A 25,292-nucleotide genomic window follows, 5' to 3' on the forward strand; every position below is an offset into this window, starting at 1 on the left:
GTGAATATATCTAAATATTTTATCTTTCGAACTTCTGGTCAAATTATCTTTTGCAAAGATTAGGAAATGATACATTTGTACATTATTTTCAGCTTCTTAATTTCTCACCATAACGCTGAGAGAATTGTTCAATCAAATTAACAATCAGTAAATTGCTTTATGAAAATCACCTGCTTGAGATAAGGGTTAAAACCACGTATTTCTTCCCAGTGTTCTTTACTTTTTATTTTAGTGCAATGTGGTGGATTAATTGCACTATCAAATACCCCGATGAAGAAATTAAGCTCTGACCATAAGCAAATTATAAGAGAGAGAATTATGACGTTGGCGTGATGCATAATAGCATTTCTTAAACAAAAATTGAAAGTATTTTGTTTTCTATTAAATTAATTGGAGATATTTAACAAGTAAAAGTGTAAAACTTTTTATCGGTATTTTAACTAACGCTTATTAAAATGCTGAGATTTATACCCACTAGTATTTTAACTAACGCTTATTAAAATGCTGAGATTTATACCCACTAGTATTTTAACTAACGCTTATTAAAATGCTGAGATTTATACCCACTAGTATTTTAACTAACGCTTATTAAAATGCTGAGATTTATACCCACTAGTATTTTAACTAACGCTTATTAAAATGCTGAAAATTATGCTAATAAATTAAATTTTGAGTAATAATTTCGCAAACTTCAATTTGCAAACACCATACAATTATCTAGTACATGTATCAAATCTACTAGATACAAATAATATTTAGAAGATGGACCACATTTATTACCCTAATTAATTTTAGAAATATAGTGAATTCAATCCCTATTTGGCTAGCGACGATCAATGACCAATTTTCAATAAAGAAAACAAACATGAAACAAGAATTCTTTAGATTGAAGAATCTTTTGATTCTTTGTTAAATGTCCAATTGAATTCTCATTTCGCGTCATTATTCATCCAGTGATAGTCCAATTCGTCGTGGAAAAACAAATTGAACTTCTAATTAATTATATAAGATATAATTTAATTAATTAATTTTGAAGAATATAATTAAACATGATATAATCATATAATGATCAATGCTCACATGACATAAGTCTAGAGGAAATAAGTGGAAATGGCTTGTTGACCAAGCCATATTTCCTTGGCCCTTGACAAATTTTAAAAAAAAATGAAAAAAATATTTTAGATAAATAATGGACAAGATTCTCACTTTACCAGCATCTTCTATATTGCTAAGAGAGGGAGAGAGAAGAGGAAAATTTGAAAAAGAAAAGAACAAAAATTTCAAAAATCACACAGTCGACTGTTAAGGTTTGATTCGGTCAAGCTTCAACATTTTCACAGTCTACCCCATCACCATCACCATATTTCTTAGAACAAGGTCAGGAACTTTGGAATTTTAAGCATTTGATTTTTCCTTTGACTTTTTTTGTGATTTTTTGTGGATTACATTGTTATTATTGATGTAAATTCTTGATTATTTAGATAGAAAATGGTTGGTAGTTAATGGGACAAAAAAAGGGGCCTTGAGCTCGTAAAAAATGGCTTCTGCTATCAGTCGGTGGAAATCGATTGTGTCTCTGCAAACCGACAGTGAAAAGTAGGCTCAGCTGACTTTTTTTCTTTTTCCCTTTTTTCCTATAATTTTTTCCACGTTTTTTATTTTTTTATTTAATTTGTTTTGGTTTTATTATAGTTTTTTGAATTATTTTTAAATTTATTTTTTGAATTGTTTTTAAATTTCTTTTTTTTAATTATTTTTAAATTTCTTTTGTTGTTTGATTTAAAATTATTTTTAATTCTTTTCGTGTTATGATAAAACGGAATATTTTCAATCATAATAAAACATTATTTATTTTTAATTTTAATTATTTCAATTTTAATTTTAAATACTTTTTAACAGCTTTTTTTTTCATTTTCATTTTTCTCTTTTTCCTTTGTTTTTATTTTCTCTTTCTCTTTTTCTTCTTATTTTAATTTTTTTTTATTATAATTTTTTTTTTGAAATTGTTTTAACCAAATGAGCAAATCTCTTATTTTTTTTCCTTTTATGTTTTAATTTAAAATTCTTTAATTAAATATTCTTCGTAAACAAATCTTTCATTTTTCAAATTTTAAGTAAATAATATTTTTATTTTATTTTATTTTAATAATTTCTTATTGTTGAAATTTGTATATATAATATTTATATTATAGATAATATTGTAGAATAATATTTATTATAGAATAATCTTTCAAATTAATCTACGTCTTGCGTATAATAATTACAATTCGGTACACTTAATTTTCTGTTATTATACTTTATTCCATTATCTCTTGTACAATATTCTAACATTTTGAATTTTTGCAGGATGTATTATAATCTAGACGCAGAGTTGAGACGGATGCTAGGCAAAGCTACGTGGAACTATAGCTTTAACAGTTTCACCACTGTATTTGAGCTACTCGATGATCAGCATGCAAATATGTTGTGCTAGTGCTTTCTTTGCCCATGTACCAGTTGAAAGAGGTGCAGTACTTAGGGCAGATTATCGATGCACTTCTATGTCAGTTGCAAAGTCCAATTGACAGTGATGCCTTCCACTTCGACCTCAGGGGCAAAGTCGCCAGTTTTTCTATGTTTGAGTTTGCTCTGATTTTTGGATTAAAGATTACAGGCAATGAAGTAGCTAGTGATGGGACTTAGAGAAGAAATAAGTTGCATGATGCTTACTTCCAGGGACAAGGGACGGTGATTCTACTGCAGCTGATCGAAACAATCAGGAGGTGTGACCAAATGTTAGACAGATTGAAATTAGGTCTGGTCTACATCCTTAAGAGCGTGGTGCGATGTCACCGCAAGAAGATTGCGATCGACCTCTTCTATCTAGAGATCATTGACAACATTGACAACTATCTGTGGGGTTGAAAATGGGACTTGCACTCGAAGCCCAAAGTGTCTGTGTGTAAGTACAACACCTATGAATTATCTCTAGCGCTGCAAGTAAATGATTAACATAATCAATGTTAAAATATTTTTCTATTAAATTTGTATATAATAATTTTATGTGTTGCAGATCTGGGCTTATGAGACCGTCCTCCTATTAGGTATCTACTTTGCGAAGTGAGGAAAGACACGCTGCCCTCGGATGCACCATTGGCGAGCATCTTGAGCAGAGGGATGTCCTATTGGAAAATAATTGTCGATAATCCTCATGTGAGTATTATACATTTGTGATTTACATTGTAAGTAGTTTAAAATCTCACTACATGATTGTTAACAATTTGAACTGTCAATATATCAGCTTGATGTAATAATTGATTCGATACCGTCGATGAAGGAGAGGCTTAGGGTCTTGTGCGCGAAGTAGCCATTCCGCACACTCAAGACGATCAGATGTCTGATTCAATCCATGACCTAGATTGCATAAGTGAATTGAATACCATTTATTGATTTCCATTTTGTATGAGTTAGCAATTGTTGATTAAGTTAAGAATTTGTAATGTTCTTTGTGTAGGAGCGCGTCCCGTTGATTGACAATCGCCTCCACCGCGGGCATCACTTCCGTCGAGGGCATAACCTTCTTTTCCCCTGTCCAGAGACTTTCCTTGTGGATCTCCCGCATATAGTTAGGATCATTATTTTGATGATCTGTATGCCCGTCTGATTGAATTTATGGTGCAAGAGGTCGGCATGCTGTGTTGAGAGCTGATAGGATTTATCGTGGAGGAGGTCAACGTGCTGCGTCAAGAGATGATAAAGAGTGTTACAACCCAATTATCCTTAGTCAAAAATCAAAAATTGACTAGTCAATGTCAAAGTCAATTAAGGACTAAAATAAAATAACATATTTTATTGGGGGTTTATTTTATAATTGACAATATTTGATGGTTAAATTAGATACAATTTAAGTTTGGAATTTACTTTTATATTAAGGGAAGCTAGAAGGATTAAATGTTATGTTAAAATGGAGTTGAGGGACTTCCCTTGCAATTTTTAGTAAGTGGATCTTTATAAACCTTTGACCCATTATTTTTCTCTAAAAAAAATACACACACACAAACACTGGAGAAAACGAGAGAAGGGTCGAGAGAGACCGAGAAGAAAATAGAAAACAAGAAAGAAAAATGAGGAAGAAGAAAGGAAGAGGAGAAGAAGAAGAGGAAATGGATTTCCAAGCTTGGTGCTCTATTTCTTCAATTTCTCATTTGATTTTGAGAGGAAAGTGTAAGTATATTGAATTAAGTTTTCTTTTAGGGTTTATGAAATTTTTGGTTATATTCAAAGTAGCTAGAATTAGAGGTTATTGACATTTATTTGAGGTATTAAACATGAGTATGTTAAAGAAATATATATTGAAAGATTGGTGTTGGAAAAAAGAAAAGAAAAGGGGGGAAACTTTGGAAATGAGTTTATGAAATAGTACTTATTTTTTGATTTTCATGGGATTATATGATGTTAAGCACTTAAATTAAGGAATTAGGGTTGATTTCTCCATTTTTAAGTAATAACTATAAGCAATTTTTGGACAAATCCTACACAGGTGCTGTTGTTGAAATCCTGCCCAGAAAAGTGCTAGTTTTGTCAATGTTTTAGGTGACAAATTTTAATATATAGACATTGGTGCTAGTTTTCAACATTCCGGAATTATAGCGCTAGTTTTGTCAATCATCTAATTTTCGTGGATTTTTAGTATTGGAACCAAATTAAGTGTTAAATATTTGGGGTTTTGTTATTAAAATAATTTATATAAAGGAGTATATGTTGTTAGTGACCTTACTTGGGATTACGAGGTTGGAAATAAAATATATAAAGTTTCCATTAGTAAATTATTATTTCTAATGATAGGAAAATACTCAAGGCATCTTGTAAAGGGATATGATTTATTGTAGCGAGAGCGCGATATCATACTTAGTATTTGAAAATGAGGGGACGAGAAGAATGAAACCATGATCGACTATGACTTGGTGAGTGGATATATAACTCATTTTTCAGAAATTAATATTTATTAAATTTATGTTGGAATAGAAAATTTATTATTTCATACAATTGATTTGACAGCATGATATTTAGAAGAAAGTGAATTTATAATCAGTTGTTTTTAAAGTTAAATTCAATTTAATTAAATCATTTGATTAGCAAGTTATATGAATATTAAATATTTCAACATATTTAAAGTTATTTTTAAAACCATCAGAAAATACCCGGTGATTTTACCCTAGTCTGCACTGGTATGAATGTGTTTCCACAGTGTATGACTAGTTATGGTGATTTTACCCGCTCTGCACTATTGTGAACGTGTTTCCATAGTGTATGACCAACTTATCAAATTATCAGAGGTCTTTGGGACCCACTCTTGTACACACATAGGCTTTGGCCATGTACTAGTGTGATTAGCCTTTGAGGTAGCTTTGCGTACGTATGACCAAATTATCAAATTTGAGTGGTTTTGCCTTGTACATCGAGATTACTCTATACATGAGTAAAGCTATCCATTAGCTAACTTTTTGGTGTGATTTTTCTGTATTTATACAGCTTATTAGATTTCAGATTATAGAATTTGGTTAATTCAATTTTTAGAGTAAAGCTTTCAGCTTATAGTATTAAGCAGTAGCAATATTTCACAGATGTTCACGGATATCATATTAATTATATTCGTTACATTTTACAATTACATATGTAGAATGAAGAACAAAAAATTTTATGATGTATTCATGTTTGATTTTAAAAGTGTTTTCAAATTTCAGAATTTCTAGAAGTTTTAGTAGTGCAAAAATTTTCAGAAAATATACACAAATGATAAAAGTTTACTTATTTGCAAATTATCCATTCAATGGGTTTTAAGCTCATATATTTTTTACCTTTTTCTTTATCATACGGATAGTAGTCAAATCGAGCAGTTTTGAAGCCTGTCAAACCACCAAATTGAGTCATGCGTCATAGGTTGTATGACATCCTTTATTAAATTATACATTATGTATTCTTTTGGAATACATGTAGATTACATCAGAAAAGTTCATTATGGGCTCTTTAGATAATTGATATCTTTAGTATATTTGAGAATTGTTGGTTGTAAAGCAAGTAAATGTGAATTTGCAAATATTTTATTTGAATAGTTTGTATTTTTAGGGATTGTCGTACCCTATTCATATAGGTATTGATTTGAGAAAATCTGGTTATTGTTCAGGTGGTTTAAGCTCATATTTCATGGGAAACTCTGTCAAAATTTTGTTAAAAATATTTTCTAGTCAAATGAATCAAGGTTGCCTTGGTGGTGGTCCGACGTTCAGCTGGTATTTACCATCAACGCATGACACGTATCGAATCCATTAAAGTTATTCAGAACGGGTCTTGTCAAAGAGGGTAGACGATAGTTGGTAGGAAGGGTCAAATATTTATCTGATGATGTTAGAGTGCTGTGTGACCATTATGTGGACTTTCAGGATGAGATTGCAGCACTTTGAGTGATATAGTCGGCAGGTGATGGGGTGACAGAGATGGTGACCAAAGGGTGATAAAGAGGGGGGTCATCGGCAGTCGTGGTCGGATGATGCATTGGAATTATTTTGGTTATCCGTGGAGTAGAAGTGGGTAGCCCCTTCGAGGACGGGAGCGGTGACAGAGGAGAAAGTGGCCCCATCAGGGACGGAAGAGGAAGCGAGCCTAGAGGAGGTGGTGGTCCCCAAAGTGGAAGAGGAGAAGACGACCATCGTGATTGAGGCTAAAAAATGTGCTCTTGACGCGCTAGAGCTGGTGGTCGGTAAGAAGTCGAGAGCACCGTCACGGCTGAGACGAAGAGGAGAAGGCTTGTTGACGGGACATACTCCAATTTGTTTCGGGAGGTCAACCATGTCAAATGGAAAGCATTCGAGACTAAGTGGTGAAGAATTTTGCTCGGGTAAGTATTGTATGATTTTAGTAGACTACGATAACTCATATGTGCTGCGTTTAATATTTTCTCTATTTTTTAGAGCCAGCCGGATGATAGCCAAAAAGACGATATTAGACGCATACAAGTGGTTCCATGATATCATCACTCAGGAGGCTTGACTTGCTGACGATGTAAGTGAAGTGATATTGTTACTTTTTTAATACATTATGTTTAGTTTATAACATGAAATAACTCCCCATTTTTTTTTCTTGATATAGCACATCGACCTGGCCATCGATTTATTGAGCGATCGAGCTAAGAGATATCCACAATCGTTCTACATTCCTGACCGAATAATACCAAACATTGAGTTTTTTCATGTCGTTACCATTGAGTATCAGTCATTCCAACTTATGGGTAACGAGTACACGCTACCCGAGTATATGCTCGAGTGGGTCATCGGGTTATCACCAAGTGTTGAGGAAAGTCATGGGAGAATTGTACGTATATGTACATTCCAGTGATCATGAATTATCACTGCATTGCTCTGAAGATCGTATTTGCTGACTCAACGATATATGTGTACGATTCCGATCATTCATATCTGACACAGGGGTAGCTCGAGCTAAACTTGGAGTTGATGACTGTGATTATTCCTTTGATGGCTAGACAGGCGGGCATGACCGTGTAGGACGGACTAGCCATCTTGCGGGACACGACGACGGTGAGACAATTCATATCGTAAGTGTTTGTAAATTTTTTTAAAATTTAAAAATTAGTTTTTACGTAATTGCAACTAAACTAACACATTATTGTTCATTTACAGGGGCAAATATGACATTTTTGCAATCAAATATATTAAATTTTTTAGTATAGCACGTAAAATTGATGGAATCAACCAGTCATGGATATAGATTATTGTGATCCATAAATTATTTTTAATTATTCATTCTAATTATTTGTAATTATTCTTTGATTTTTTCGTAATTATTCCTTGTAATGTATGGACATTGAAATTTTTTGTAGTATGAAACAATCGTTTATTTAATTACGATATGGTGAATGTTGTGAAATAAATGTAAATACTATTTATTTCAAATCGACAACAATGGACAATGGTCTAACTGTCATTTAGGGGAACCTGACTTGTACAAAATTGACTAGTATGTCCCACTGCTTTACACCTGTTGTACCTACGTGGTCGAGAAAATTTTTCGGTAGATGGTATTCTAGATGCATTTAAACATCCAAGACCACGCGGTTCAATGAGAGGTGGTGACAATGTATTGAGTGGGAGAATATGGTCATAAACTTCCTACTCGACTTCGTTTAATAGAGGAAATATAGTCTCAGTATACACATCTCTCCCATAGTCAGTAGTGTAATAAGGAGAGCACAATGTTTTCGCTGCAAATCCACAATGCATAGTCACCCTGACTGCATGCTCACATAGAAAGCTCTCTAACTAAAATTGTTTACAAGTACACATGTCATCAGTCAAATCCACCATGTATGTCGTATTATGTGCACATTTCACAAAGAAGCGTAACTCGTCCAGTAGTTCAACGTTCAACATTCAACATTCTCGCAACCTCTGCAGCCTTGAAGATCTTTTTCTCTTGCGCCGGGGCTAGCAGGCTTGTGCAGCTTTGTGATTCCGCACGTCGATCGTGAAATCATTATTGCCGCTTGGTACAAATATTCTCAATTAGTGCGAGAATAGGTAATTCTCGATCCTTCTTGAATAATACATTGAAAGACTCCACGTTATTTGACGTCATCATGTTGTATCGATGTCCATAAAAATATGAGTGCGCCTAATGTTCGATCCTCATTTTCGTTAGATATTCCCATATTTGGAATGATTTACTTCTTATTTCAACCATGAACTTATTACACTTTTCGACGATGTAAGCTTCAATCGCTCTTCTGAATAGTAAAACGATGTCTTTACCCCGATATCTGGTCTTCAGGTTGCCTTGCATATGGTATATGCAATTCCCATGATGTGCATCGAAAAAAGTTTCAGCGATACCATTTATTATAAACGGTCTCCGATCGGCTATAAATGTAAGGTTCTCGACTTCTCTGATTACTTCCCTGAACTTTGAGAAGAACTAACGCATCGACAGATCATTCTCGCTATCAATTATGTCGAATATAAGAAAGTAAATTTGAATGTTGGCATCTTGACATGTAGCAATAATTAACTTGTATTGATATCTGACATTAAAAGCGTTCCAAGCGTCGTTAAAAGCGTTTCAAGCGTTATGGTAGCTCATGATTGCTACGTACTCTAGACGGACGTCGTTAATGATATCTGATGGTTTGTAGATCATTCGTGAATCCTGATACTTGTGAATTATCCATAATGACAAAAAATTTACAATAAAATAAGTATGATTCGTTACCATAAACTTCCTTTTAGTTTAATATGAACAATTCCAAAAAATAAATTTTATTTTATATCATCGTTTACAAACAAGGCATTGGTTCATGAAATAAACACAAACAAAATAAATACTGGAAATAAAATTTATATTCGTGTTACACCGGATTTAATGTGTTTGAAATAATCTTGACATCACGATCGCACCTCATCGCCCCGCCAACCGACGACTCATTCAATCCTGTAAGAGTAGGGAAAATGGATGAATATATGAGAATACTCAGTAAGACTTGAAAAATCATGGTGCAATCCCAAATAAAAATATTTAAATACATGTGCCAAAAATATCACACCATCATCGTATCTTTAGAAACTGGTAAGAGCTCAATAAACATCAGATTTTTGATACTGGATGGCAATAATGTACATATCATATCTTTAAACTTTCATCAACATAATAATTTAACAACATAAAATAAATAATTTAGATAGAATAAAAGCAACAGCACCTTGTTAACCTACCCTGTGAGATAAAACAGTTTTTGAAAGCCAGAATTCAAAATCACGTTTCAAACTCATTTTTGGATATGTTGCTGCTACCGTCGCATATGTTTGTTTATATTTTCTAAGGTAAATAATAAGAACCTTGTATAGTATTTAAAGTTAAAAAGGGAATACCGAAGGCCTAAAAATTTGTCAAAAAATCGTGTTTCTACCCTAAAAAAAAGTCCCAATCCCAATAATCCATACAAACAAAAAATGACTTCCTTTCCTATTTAACAAACACGTGGCATGAAAGTCAAGTAAATAAATCATATAAAAAGAACATACCTTTTTCTACCATTTTTACACATGTCCATAAAAGCACACAATTCAAAAATTATAATAATCCCATAAACATGGCAGCAGTTTTAATTCAATTTGAAAACTAGTTTTTATCAACTTCTTCAAACTACAATTTGTTAGTGCTGATTTATCCAAATCAGCTTTTTCTCGTGTCAAATATGCATGATTAATTATTAGATATTCAATGAGCCCAATATCGATATATTTATAATTACTATATTAATATTTAAATATTTGATCCAAATAAAATTTGAATTTAAATAGGTTTTAGTCCTCAAATTTTTTTCAAAATATAAAAATGTAACCTACAAAACAATTACATTTTTTATTTTAGAATTTTCGGGGCGTTACATTATTTGTCGACCAATAAACCAAGTTTGGGCTTGCCTGTGATCATTTCGATGAACTCTCACTTCACAAGTATGTTCCCGTGTATATTTGCAAATTACGGAGCACTCATTCCTGTCCATCTTCGTCACTAGCAAATGCCAATTGCAACTATCATCTAAGCAACTAATCGTCAACAACGACTGGTTAGATTTTTTCACTTTGAACTCAAAGTTGTATTTCAGTGCAATTAGGTGCACAGCTTCTTGCAAATCTTTCTTCGTTTCAAATCATTATAATTGGGAACCACAGTGATGAGTTAGTTGACGATCCACTCGATCCAGCCCCTGAAGTCCCATCCCCGCTCATGTTTCTACCGGGATAAAGCAATCAAATTTTCATTTGTAAAAGTATTTGCATTTTTATTCTCATTGTTGTGAACTACGGAGGGAATTCTGTGCGCAACTGTCTCTGTAATAACCACATCATCTTCACGAACTATCTCCTTCATATCCCAAAAATCATTAGCATTTTGATCCTCTCCATCCGAGTCTACTTGTTCACCTTTGACGACATCCTTCCCCACTAAAGCCATGCAAAGAGGAGTCGTGTGCTTATTATTCAATTGAAAAAGACAATTCACTTCAGCATCAGAAAAAATCGTTATAGGTGAAATGGAACGAATGCATGCTCGCTGAATTTAAATCTTAGTCCCATGTCGTACTGAAAGGGATCAATATTCAACTTGTTCTGTAAATTATTATAGAGTTCTGCATATGATATACTTGATATTATAGAAATCGCGATATTACCACGTTTATCACTCATCCATTTCCATACCCATTGATCTCTTTCGTCCAATTCGAAATCACCAAAGTAACAAATTGGGACTACAACCATATTTGCATGACGAAATAAAATTTTTAATTACAAGAAAAATATCAATGGCAATAAAAATAATAAAAAAATGCCAGTTGCTTAACAACCAGACAGCCGACTTTTAACGGCCGACGGCTCGTCGAAAACAACTGAAACACAGTCAAACTGTCAATTGTTAATGCTTGATACTCGTCCGGCTACATTTTCATATATACAGATTTTTTTTTCTCATCAAAAGCTTAAAAAAGTTATAGATCTATTAAAAAAATTTATCTATATTAATATTATATGTTGAAATAAAATTTATCGTTTAAAACATACAATAATTTAATGAAAATAAAATTAAATTTACGTATTTATTCTTACCGATCTAGCGAGATTGATAGCAACAAAATTTTTGACTTCCGTGTTCGATATATTTTTCAGTTTTTGTGGTTGAAGCAGATGAAATATGAGAGTTTTTTATCTGTGTTGGAATAAACAAATAACAAAAGTTAGCTGATTTTGATGTTTTAAGTGAGAAGTGTTTGATTTTTAATTGTTAACTAAAATGGTAATAATTTCTTTTAAACAAAACTATCTTTTGTAAATATATAATGTATTTAAGGGTTTTTTGTCTTTTACCACTTAATAGGCTATTGTGATAATATTCATTTGTTAACAAGTCAAAGTGAAATTTCAATGAATTGACCATGCCATTTTTAAAAGTACCCCAAAAGTCTATTGTTTTCCTTAAAAGATAAACACAAATTCATAAATTATACATGACATATTCTTCAAACCACATGCTACTTTATTATTGTTTCTTCTAGATCAATATCAATATTCTTCTGAAAATATTAGAATTGTAATGTCATGCTCTTCAAGAGCAATAACATATTATTATTTGAAATAATAAATTATATAACACTTTACTCTTTGAGAGTAAAAACATAATTTTTAATTATGCTCTTCAAAAACAAGTAAAATATAACTGAAACATAATAATAGTGTACTATTTCACAGACATTAACAAATTATTATTTAGAAAACATTATCTATTTCAAAGGATAATTTCTATGCAAATATAATATTTACAGAATCGTGCTTCTTTAGGACTAACATGTCAATATTCTTCTGAAACCTCGAAAATTATAATTCATAATTTTCAGGAGCAGATAATATTCTTTTATAATATTAATTATAATATTGAGCTACTTCAAGGGCAACAACATAATGGATTATCAATTTAAGTTTATAAAGGAGCATCTAAAATTATTTAATCATGTTAAAAATGTTAATTATCATACAAACAAAATATGATATAAAAATTAATTACCAAACGGACAGGATATGAATTTATATATAAAAATTAATTACCAAACATGCATTGAGAAAAAGAATCTTCATATATATAATTTAACAACTTTGACTAAATCTTTTAATGGTTAAATTTTTACCAACATGCAAAAACTACAAATATGCACGTGAATTTCATATATAAAGAAATCAAAGGTAGAATTAAAAGCAGAGCTAATGTGACACAATCAAAACACATAATTGATACGTGAAAGAATAATATAGGGCAGAATTGATTGCGTATGAATCAAAATATATGAATTAATGGTAAAACATGAATTTACTTAATAAACCATGAATTAATATGCGGATAGATTACGTATACAAACATGAATTAAAATTAATATACATACAAATCAAAAGCAGAAAAGAAGAAGCAACCTCGTTATGATGCCGATGTATATTGAAAGAATTCAAATATCATCAAATTAATTTTGGTACACATGACAAATGATTTTGCTAATAAAAATTATTACCTTCTAACTAATTTACTTTGATTTTGAGAGAATTGTGTTAATAATATTTTACACAAAGAGAAGAGAACAAAAGTCTATAGATTTATAGATTTATGTATTTTGGTACATGTGACAGATAATTATACTTATAAAATTTATTACCTCCTTAAAATTTTGTTGGATTTTTTCATCAAAATTAACCAGAATGGTTCTTAAGAGTTGTCTGACTTGATTGCTAATAAAAAATAATAATAATAAACTCTTAGCCCCTATTTGGAGGAGAATAAAATTGAAATTTTATTAAATTTTGATAGAAGTTGATAAAATATATTGTTAAAAAGTTTGAAATACATGGTAAAATTAATTATTGACTTTAATTTAAATTGAAATCTAAATATTAATCATTGTCAGATAGGGCTTATAAATGTGTCACCTCCCATTTGTCAACGGCAAAGACTTACTTTATAAAGACCCGAACAGAAGTAAGTTACATTTGCAGGACTCAACCGTTCCTATCCCTAATTGCAGGTCCTTTTCATGTGGCTTGTTCAGGTACCTTGTCAAAGTTGCTTCAAGGCCTTTCAGATAGAGTGCGAAGTCTTCTATTCCTCATTCAAACTTTTCCTCCCCCCATTGTTAAATAACATTTGACATGTTTGGGGATATTTTTGGCTACACTTACAAAACTTGTATGGTAGAAAATGTACTCGTTAAGTCTCTAATTCGTAAAAAAATCTTTAAAACTCTTTTCAATTACACATTCACTCAATTCCTGAAAATATATATATAAAACATGCCCTTAGTAAATAAATTCGTTCCACAATGAATAACCTTTTTGTTGGTGGAGCTTAAAATTAAAGTTACTACATCCAAAAATAATGGACTATTATCAAAATAAGTCACATTTTCTACTCATAAGCAAGAAAAAAATAGCACATCCAAACATATTTAGAAACAACATATCTGCTTACTTTAAAGCAATTCACAACTTTCAGTACGCGCTCTCTTCTGATATCACATGTAATAAACAAGAAGAATAAAGCTAAGTATACGACATTGGTTAACAACAATGGTTGACAATCACGTGTTGTCAAAATTCAGGCCTGTGATGTAGAAAATTGCTTTTAAAATGGATAAATATGATGATACCAAGTAGGAAGCAATCAACCATGATTGTACGTATAGCACGATTCAAACAAGAAAGAAAAACTGACAATTGGTTGCAATATTTTTTAGGAAAATTCAAATGGATGAATACAAATTAGTTCAAAAAGGTATTTGAAGGTAACAAAATGGAATGGAATTACACCAATGAGAAATCACCCTTAGCAATCAGCAAGTCAGTATGTACTCGGTAGTGTGTCAAGCAAATGTATGTGGTACTTGTGATATTAACTCTTAAAGTGGGATTTTTACAACAGAAACTTCGAAACAGAGTAATTAAGAATTCTAGATGCACGTTTTGGAACAATGAAAACCGGAATTTCAGGATCGTATTAAATAATGCTATCCTAAATCCTTGTAGCAGTTAGCTAGGGGATTCACCCTCGACTGTTTCTTTAGTTGATGCCTGGACATGGGAGTTTTTGAATTCCTCGAACTGCAAGAAGAATTTATGGAAAGATGAGGAAAAGCGATTATGAGGCACAGGATATTCAGAAATGACGGCAGCACAAAATCTTATCTTAATCTATGGTATTAAAAGTTCTACATAATGCTCTCGACATTCAAGTTCAATAGCTTGTGTTTATTTGCACGACGGAAATTTGTCAGAAACCTTCAACGAGTCTTCAATTTGAATGTGCTTTACAAGCAACTCACTACCTTATCTTCATAACCGTCAATTGGTCCTCCAAGAGACCCAAAAGAAATAAACACATAGAAATGTACAAACTTATAAAGAAATTCAAGCAAGGTGATTGACTTTAGATTCTCACTGATCTATTAACTGAAACTCCATCTGATCTTGGCAACTGGAATGAGAAGTAGAAAACTAGTAGGTATTTCCCCTTATGAAAACAAATTATTTGAACAGAAAAACAAAACTAAAAAATAAAAATAAAAAATAAAAAAAAGGAAGCCCAACTATGTTAAGGAACTTGCAGGAGTAGAAAATTCTGCCCTTAACCAACTAGTGGTGTTGATGGATTCTCACGGAGAGTTTTGGTTGCATTAAAATTATTGACCAAAAGAAAGAAAATTACTCTGAGACTCTTACAAGCTGAAAGAAATAACTGCAGCAGAAAAATAAATAAACTAAGTCATACCTCCTGACATTTTTCTTGGTGTGCAGCTAAAAGCTCATTGTATCGTATCTGTAATTCAGACATTTCCGTTTGCAACTTTTCATAGTCAGACAGACTCGGACCACCTAATTTTTGTTGGATGAACCTGTCAACTCAGAAATATTAGCAGGTGTTCATTATATGATTATTGCTTCAACAAGATTATTTTTCAGTGAAAGTATGTCACGAAAGATGCACATGTGTCACAAACAGGTTTAGGACAACTAGGAAACGTAATGGATGACGAGGCAACTCTTTTCCCCAGTCACATCGAAATGCAATAGGTCCTTTCTTGCCTTTTGGAATCCAAATTACCAACATCAAAGGAAACATTTGACTCTTAAAACTACATCTGGACTAATCTTATCTTTTCAGGCATTTTTGCACCATATTGATACTAGAAAAACAAGAGAAAACAATGATTTTGGGTTGCTTGTGATATACTCACTCAACAGCTGAGGAAGGCTTGTCGTGCTGTTCGTATAGAGCAACGAGCACTACAATGAAGAGAACATTATTATCAAGGGGGACACGTTGAGAAAAAGAAGTTGTAATAACTACACTAATTTAAGTCAAAATAAAGGTTAAAATAGTTGCAACCTTTTGTTAGAGCATCAAGAACTCCACAGGATTCTAAGTACTTTCTAAACGCTTCCTTCTTGGCTTCCTTTTCCTGTCAAAAGACTTAAATGATGAAAATAACATGGGAAATTTTGAAAACGGAAAGAAAGAAAGAATCATGTTTGCATATCAAGGAACAGAATACAGAAGAGAAAGAGAAATGAAAAATTAGGGGTCAATTGAACGCGTCATATTTAGATAATACTTCAATGTCCGTTATATACTGCTCTTGTAGTGTATGCAATCATATTATGAGTTGATGACCACACTGCACCCCTCTCATCACAGTCCAACTCCCAAGTCCATTAATGATAAGCCGTTGTGCTTTTAACTTTAGTGGTGTCATCTAAACAATGATCAAACTGAAGATTCACCTGTGGAGTGTGTTGGGCTGGTGTCAACAAGTCATATAAAACCGACATGATCGAGTTGGTTACTGACAAATTTCTTATCAAAATTAATTCTCACAAATGTGCTGAAATGCTTTGGCAAAAATTAACACCCCGTTTGAGCCCCATTATTTCTCATTACATTAAATTAAAATTTTCCCTCTCCTACTTTTAACCACACAATCTTCAATAAAATAATATTACACGTAAATAAAAAAATTTTCAACCACTCATTTTTAAAATAAAAAAAAAAACACTATTCATCTCATTATAATGCCAAATAATGGGGCTCAAACACACCCTAAAACTACCATATGAAAAATTTATACAAGACAATTTAACCATTTCTAGGGTAATAACTCGTAACATTTGCTACTGAAAACCTACATTAAGGCCTTGTTTGAGCCGCATTCTTTCAAAAAAAATACATTTTTAAATAGTCGTTTAACATCATTTCAACCACACATTTTTCAACAAAACAGTATTACACATAAATCCAAAATTTTTCCAGATTTTTTAACTACACATTCTCCATCAATCTACTATTCCAAAATACATTCTTTCAAAATAATGTGGCTCAAACACACACTAAGTAGGTACTTAGTAATAGGGTTGTACATTAAAATATTTTCTATGACGTGTAACAATGCAAACTAAGCAAATTTCAAGAGAACAAATATATCATAATCAACAGCAAATTTAGGATTGAAGCGCCACGCCAAAGTAAAGAATGCCTACATAGCATTTGACTCTCCACCCTCAATAAAATATTAACTACATGACTCAAAAAGTTTCCAAGTTAAGGTGACACCCCTTGTTTCCTTGTTGAATATATAAAATGAAGAACAAATAAAGTACAAAGTTTTCCATAAAAATCAATTCCATTTTATTCCAGATCTATCGATGTTAAAAATGTGTCCTATAAACTATTGTATAGACGTGCCTTTTTCTTGAATGCAGTGAAATTTAATCATTATTTTAACAACGAAAGGCAAACTTAGTAACAAAAGAAAAATAAAAGGATAAAATTTTCCATTTTGTTTCTGAAAAACTAAAGAGAAATTTCCAATTTATGTTCCCTAAGTAAATAGTTGTAGATACAAAACCCAAAATTCTGCAACAAATACTGAAATGCCATGTATCAATACTTTTAAGCCCTTAGCACAGCAACTAAGACGGAAACAAGATGCCTTACACTTCAGCGACCGCAAGACAAAGAGAACATACCAAAGCCTTATCAATAGCATAATCCACATAATCCAAGCAACAAGAAATGTGCCTATAAGAATAAATAAAACCGCAAACCCGTGTTGTACAATTTAAGATTCAATAAATTCTGCTCCGAAAGATCCCATTCACAAAATGATATCCATTTTTCATACACTAACAATACTTCTCCTCCCCAAAATCATAACATTCTGTAAATTGAAAGTTGAAACTTGAATAGATGATTTAAATAAATAAATCCGTATCCATTTTGATCTATAATGCGGCAAACTTCGATTTATAGCAATCAACTAAATTGAGATCAATTGATTAGGAGGGACCGTAACTTACCATCTTCTTCCAATAGCAGTGGTGACTTCAATTCGCAGCAATCGGTAATGGGCGAAACCTTCTGTGTGTGTGAGAGGAGGGGGGGAGAGAGAGAGATTGGTACAAATATGTGAATTAATCTATTTTGGTAAATATACGTGGATTATTTTTGGTAAAGTAAATTACTACATGTACATAATTGTTTATATAATAATGTCTATAATTAGCACGAGATTCAACCTTTAATTCAAATATCACACTTGTACATCAATAATCGGATAATTGTCACATCACATTATGAACACTATTTTGTACAATAATTATGTAAATGGAGAATTCTCCTTTGGTAAATACCATTTCCATGTATAAACTATTGCAAAATCGTTAAATTTTTATAAATGACCTAATTAATACTCATACAGCATCTTCAATAGAGTCTTTACTTTTAACGAGAATTTCGATCATAAAAAAAAAAATATTTAAATTTAAAGAATAAATTTTTTACATACTCCAACATACACTTTATTTTTTACTCTTTATTTTGCCTTTCAACAACCATTTATTACTTTTCCCTCGTTTTTCAATTAATACATTTTATAGATTTCAATGACAAAAAAATTTGGCCCAATTTTTCTTTCAACTTTTTCTTCTCACTGTTATTTTTGGCACACAATCTTTCATGAAATAATATTACACGTAAATGGAAAAAAATTTCTTTCTTTTTCAATCACACACTTTAAAAAAAAATACTATTCCGAGCATTAAAATTTAAAAGAAAGGGGATCAAACGAGTAATCAATATAATATGAATAGTTTAAACAGAGGAGCGTTGAAACTCACCATTTCATTAAATGTAATTATATAGCATACAAATAGAGAGTGACTTTGGAGTATTTGCATTCTATATTTGTAAATTAAGAATAATAAACTACAAATTTTAATACTCAATTTTCAAAATTATTCAAATTATGTTTGAATTATTGTAAAATATTTTGTGATTTCTGTAATAAATTATCAACTATAAGCATGAGTCAAATAATAAAAATATGATAATAGAGTAAAAAAAAAAATGGCACAAGAGAGTTATGATAAACTCTGTCCTAAAGTCATTTAGCCTCTCATTCATACAGGTACTTCCGGCACTGCACGATTCCAAGATAAAAGCCCTTTTTGCTCGCTGCAGATTCTCCTTTTAGGGCATTAATTGCCAAAATTAAATATATATATATACACTAGAGAGTATATTTCAAGTATTTGTTTTGTTGTGTGTAAAATAATGTGAAATTCACCCCCTTTACAGTAACAAATTCAACACTCTCATAATGAAAATTAATCAAATTAAACATAAGTGTGCGTCTAACTCGCACCGTACTCATTGAAGGTTAAACCTTTCCTGACATCACAGTCATAGCACTATCACCATAGGGATAAACACAAATAATATAGTGCTATTACGGGTCATGCAATGCGAGTTGTTCCTACCACATTGAACATTCTTCATGAAATTTTCAATCACAAAGGTTAGGTTACTCCTAGAGGTGTTTTCTTATGGGCTTAAGCTCACCCCTCGATAATTCATTAACGCCCTTTTTTGATAAAACCAGGGATGGATTTGGGGGGGGGGGTTACTGGGCTGTAGTCCCCCCTCTACCAGGCCCAATTAATATTTTTTTAGGGTAATTTCCCCTTCTTCTTTTTGGTAAAAACTGATTTTTAATGTGTAAATTTTTTTTTCACATACTAGCCCGACTTGAAATTTTTTAGCCCGGTCTTGAATTCAATCCTAAATTTGTCCCTGGATAAAGCTTTGATTAAGTTATCTAATAAATTCTTTTTAGATCCCATAAAATTGAGAGAAATCACATTTCTCTTAAGTAAAGCCTTAACTGACTTCAGTCTTGCTTGAATATGTTTATTCATCTTCTTATTTGAGTGAGATTGATTTACAAGTCTATTACTACTTTTACAGTAACAATGTATTGAAATAACTAAAATTGGTTTACTTATTATTGGTATATCTAATAATAAATCTCTAAACCACTCAGCGTTAGTACATGTTGAATCCAATGCTATTAACTTGGATTCTAAAGTATTTGTAGATAAATTTGTTTGTCCTTTTGAATCCAAAGATGCGGCTGCACCGCCTAACATGAACACATATCTAGTTGTAGAATTAGCCACTGTTTGATTCCCATTACCTGAAAATGAAAATGGGGGGAATAATATTTTTTAGAAAAATGAGTGATTGAAAAGTAAGGAAAAGTTTTCGATTTACGTATAATATTATTTTATGAAAGATTGTATGGTTGAAAATAGGAGAGAGAAAAATAAAGTGTAATGTAATTTAATTTAATGGGGATCAAACAGGGGCTTAATAAGTACATTATTAGTTATTCAGTTTGTATCGCTATATCCTTCAATAATATTTGGAAAATTTCTATAGCTTATAGAATAATCTAATGTACTTCGGAGATATTTAAGCACTCTCTCCAGAGCGTTCCAATATTCTTTATTAGGGTTGTTAGTATATCTATTAAGTCCTCCAATAGCAAAGGCTATATCAGGTCTTATCTTATTTGCTATGTGCAATAAGGATCCAATAATTTGAGAATACTCAAATTACAAACTAGGTTCATCTAATTTTTTCTTCAAGTGCACATTTGAATCATATGGAGTTGACTTATTGTCAAAAATGCCCAAACTTTTCCAACATCTTTTAGTAGCACTAGATTGATTTAGTGAAATTCTTTCTGATATTTTCATTAACTTCATTCCCAAAATTATATGAGTTTTTACCAAATCTTTCATTTCAAAATTCTTTGACAAATAATTCTTCACATTATTAACGAATCCTAAATTTGTTCCAATTATTAATATGTCATCTACATATAAACAAATTATAACATGCTCGTTGTTATCTTCTTTGCAATATACACACTTAATATGTGAATTAATTTCAAATCCATAATTTAGTATAACTCTATTGAACTTTTCATGCCACTGTTTAGGAGCTTGCTTTAATCCATATAATGATTCCATTAATTTACATACTCTATATTCATATTCTTTGACTTTAAATCATTCTGGTTGTTCCATATATAGTTCTTCATCTAAATCACCATTCAAAAATACAATCTTAACATCCAATTGATTACTAATCAATTTATGAATACTAGTTAATACTAATAATGTTCTAATAGTAGTTATTCTTGCAAGTGGAGAATATGTATCAAAATAATCAACTCCTTTTTGAGTTAATCCTTTAGCTACCAACCTAAGTTTGTATATATCTATATTTCCATCAACTTTCAATTTCTTTTTAAATACCCACTTACATCCTATTGCCTTACTACCATGAGGTAAATCACATAAAACCAAGTATTATGTTGTATAATTGACTCATACTCATCATTGATAGCTTCTTTCTAATAAGGTACATCAGTAGAGACTATAACATCTTTTATGTTTCAGGTTCACCGTCAACTAAATATGTAAAGAATTCTTCTCCAAATGATTTCTCTTTCGTAGTCCTTTTATCCTTACAAAGTTCATGTTCAACTTCACATTCTAAAGATGAACTAAATGGTGTACTATTTGAAAACACTTTCTTAGAAGTCAAGGATTCACTTAAATTGTAGTCTTAAATGGAAAAACATCTTCAAATTAAGTAACATCTCTAGCTTCAATGATATTATTATTTTTAGTGTCACTTCCTTCGGGATTTACAATCAAGAATCTATTTGCGCTACTATTTTGAGCATATCCTATAAAAACAGCATCCACAATTTTTGGTCTTATTTTCTTTCTTTCAGGATCAGGGAAAACTACTTTTGCCAAGCAATCCCATACTTTTAGAAAATATGACCTAGGAAATCTCTTTTTTCCATAGCTCATATAGACTTTTAATATTATCCTTAACAATTACTCAATTTAATACGTAACAAGAAGTTAAGACAGCTTCACCCCATAAGTTTCAAGTGCTACAGAACTTCTGAGCATAGCATTTATCATATCCATTATAGTTATATTCTTCCTTTCTACAATATCATTGGATTGTGGTGAATAAGGATATGTCACTTCTTGTATTATACCATTATCCTAAAATTATTCACAATATATTATCCTCCTCTATCGGACCTCGAGATTTTTATCTTACGTTCTAATTGATTTTTTACCTCAATTTTATAGATTTTGAACTTATCATATGCTTCATTTTAATAAATAAATATAGCTATACTTAGAATAATCGTCTATAAATGTTATAAAAATATTTATTATCAGCTCTTGTTGGCAATCTATTAGAATTACAAACATCACTATGAATCAATTTTAAGGGTTTGTATCCCTTCTAACAGATTTGAAATGTCTCTTAAATACAAACTTCACATTTATTATTACCAATTTGAGATTTTGGAATCAAGTTTAGATCCATGAGCTTCTTGATCTACACATTACTGACACCACTCAATCTTTCATGTCACAATTAACTAACTTTAACATTAAAAACCATGGAAGAATAATGATAAAGATTTTCAACAATATTCGATTTAAACAAGGAGAATTTTCATAAATATTACTAAATTTGAAAACCCACAAAAAATTTTCATTTTCACTAAAGATGCTCAAAAATGTCACTTTTCTGGTGTGAAAGATCGAAATTACCCTTAGTGACACCTTTTTAGGAGTATTTAATGCTTGATTTGAATGTCATTAATGTTATGATGTAATGATTTAATTTGTATATTATAAACATTAGATATATGATTATTATATTGGGTAATATGAATTTTGGTTTAAAAAAAAAAGATAAAAAAATTTGAAAAGTTAACATAAACACATATTCTTACCATTAGCAAATCCTAACTTCTTATTCATCTTCTTCATTCCTTGACCAAGAAGATATTACTATTGGATTCAACATCCATTTTGAGAGTTTAGTATTAGAAATTGTTTATATTTTTATTTTGTAGCTTATTATTTTTGTAAATGTTAAATACAACATAGTCATAATTATTTGAAAATTTTGAAACTCCTCTTCATTGGTTTGTTTGGTCTTTGAAATATTTTTGAAAAGTAAAGATATCAATATCCTTTACAAAAGGATTCCATATTTAATGAAGTATTGAGTTATTTATTTTTGGGAAGATGTTATGATGTTGTAGTTGAGAACTAATTATGACCATTAATATTTTCAATAATTTCTATCAAGGTACCAAATACATGTTTTCGAGTTTTCTGACAGTTCAACTGTTGAATAGTTCATTTAAAATTGTCGTGTTAGACATCTCAACTGTCGAACTCGAAATTTAAAAACTGTCAGGATAGATAATTAAACTGTCGAATTCGACACTTGAAAACTGTCGAAACCCTTCATTTTACCTTTTTCTATAGCATGAATTTAAATATTCGAAAGTTTCACTTTCATGGTATTAAATGTAGACATATTATTTGTGCATAATTCTTACCGTTAAAATCTCGACATTTCAGGTGTGACCAATCATTTAGATTCATCTTATTGCACGAGGAAAAGTTTGTTTACGTAGATGACGAGTAGAAGTAAAGAGGAGATAAAACTGCCTACGTCAACAAGCGATGTAGACACGAGTGTACCCTACGAATTAGGAAATGTACTCGCTATAGTAGAGTTCGCCATAATTGGACCACACGTTCCAACCTCATTATAACACTACTCATGTACATAGGTTTGATGATTGAAACTAGTTGAACTTGTATTCTACATGACCGAATGATGGCGTTATACAATTTTAGTTATATTATCATTATCATTCCATTATCGTTTGCAAACACCAGTCCTATAGCAATAACTTTAGAACAAAATTCTCACATATATAGATTACTTCATTACATTTCGATAGTTCAACAGTCAGTCCCGACAAAATATTTATGTTCCTAACTTGTCCATGATTTTTATTTTTATTTTTTGCATGTCACAATTCTGACATTTTATGTTTTGTATTTATATTGTCACTAAAATTGCTTTACCATTTGAAGACATTAGTCGTGTTTAAGTCCACAAGCAAAATATTTCATCATATCCCGAAAGTGAAATTGTTGGTCCCGACAGAAGGTTCCTATCATTGTCTATAGTTGGTAGTATACTTGACTACAAATAAGATGCATAAGGATATGTTGTTGCACAACATTCAGGTCAGATGTTACCATATGAATCCATGACAAAACTACAATAAATAATTATAGCCGATGATGTATGCAAATTTTGTCAACATCAATTGTCGTCGAATTCTTGGAGATGCACAAGCACAAATATATATATATATATATATATATATATATATATATAACCACCAAAGTGTGTTTATAATCAAATTCTTGGAGAATTGTCTCTACTATGGTCATTTAGTATACAACCATCAAATAGTATTTATTATAAAATTAACAAACTACCAGGGCACTAATTCTTGATTCGTTCTCCTTTCCTTGGTGTATGAAGCCTTGATAGATGCTGAAAGAAAACGAACGCATGTCGATTGCTACCTCTTTCTATTAACTACATTGTCGCCTTCAATGTGTATGGTAGCCACCATCGGTAAGTTAGGGACATTGCCTACGGAAAAGTAGAATGGCCGAATTACTTATCCAAAAATGCCAAATAATAATATAACATAGCCTACCAACATCAAATTATTTGCTCAACTACCTAAAATCAATATTATGAATCTTTCTTTGAGAACTTACCTTCAGGTTGGACCACGGCGTTAGAAATGGGAAGCGTACTTTCCTCCATAGCATCATCCAACATTGTTATATCATCTTTATTTAAGCCATGAGAAGATATTGAACATTAGTTTTCAACTCAACATGCTTATAACATATAATTAGAATTCAATTTAGTATAACTTCTCCAATACAAAACTTACCATTTGCCTCCATCACGTCACAACCCAAGGGAACTTCTTCTTTGTTCGAGTATGGCACTTAGGACTCTATGTCTCATCCATCTAGTTGTAAAAAATATTTGCAATATTAACGGACATGTCATCGACTTCGTATGCTAGGGAATAAAATGAGAGTATTTAAAATTTTGAATTCCTTATAATTAAAATACATACATTTACATCATTGTTCTTACTAGGTAATGGACCCTCCTAGTCATTCGGGCACACGCCTTCCGGCTCTATGTCTCTTCCATTTTCAAGAACGAGGAATTCAAAATTCATCTGCAAGAATAAAGCAAAAAAATCATATAATAATAACTAATACATGTTAATGGGACACAAACGTGTAAGAAAGCAAAATCACACGCGTGTAATGTTCGAATGAACCAAAGTTAGACTTGTGGACAGATGACTAACAAATTGATCGGTCGAGAAGTTGTCATATGTTGAGAAATATAGTCTT

General features: G+C 31.4%; 1 protein-coding gene and 1 long non-coding RNA gene across 2 annotated transcripts; one reads left to right on the forward strand and one right to left on the reverse strand.

Moving 5' to 3' along the window:
• Positions 1–6,172: 6,172 nt before the first annotated feature.
• Positions 6,173–7,581, forward strand: LOC111408192. The gene is made up of 3 exons (XR_002705294.1): positions 6,173–6,874; positions 6,948–7,038; positions 7,126–7,581. It is a non-coding gene; the product is annotated as an uncharacterized LOC111408192 (long non-coding RNA).
• A 6,761-nt stretch (positions 7,582–14,342) lies between these two features.
• Positions 14,343–18,060, reverse strand: LOC111407346 (c-Myc-binding protein homolog). Its single transcript, XM_023036767.1, has 5 exons — positions 17,934–18,060; positions 15,967–16,039; positions 15,815–15,863; positions 15,349–15,472; positions 14,343–14,681 (listed from the first exon to the last, which is right to left on the reverse strand). Exons 1-5 carry the CDS (start codon positions 17,934–17,936, stop codon positions 14,610–14,612), a joined length of 321 nt encoding a protein of 106 aa, XP_022892535.1. The 5' UTR covers positions 17,937–18,060; the 3' UTR covers positions 14,343–14,609.
• Positions 18,061–25,292: the final 7,232 nt, after the last annotated feature.

The sequence above is a fragment of the Olea europaea genome, chromosome 13 (assembly GCF_002742605.1).
Source record: "Olea europaea var. sylvestris chromosome 13, O_europaea_v1, whole genome shotgun sequence".
In the NCBI taxonomy this organism is placed as follows: Eukaryota; Viridiplantae; Streptophyta; class Magnoliopsida; order Lamiales; family Oleaceae; genus Olea; species Olea europaea.

What these genes read in the sequence shown, in the direction of transcription:
- LOC111407346 (XM_023036767.1), bottom strand. An exon ending in TCTTGATGCTCTAACAAAAG is followed by an intron (nt 15,864 to 15,966) that starts GTTGCAACTATT and finishes TCTTCATTGTAG; the next exon opens with TGCTCGTTGCTCTATACGAA. An exon ending in ACCAAGAAAAATGTCAGGAG is followed by an intron (nt 14,682 to 15,348) that starts GTATGACTTAGT and finishes TTCTTCTTGCAG; the next exon opens with TTCGAGGAATTCAAAAACTC.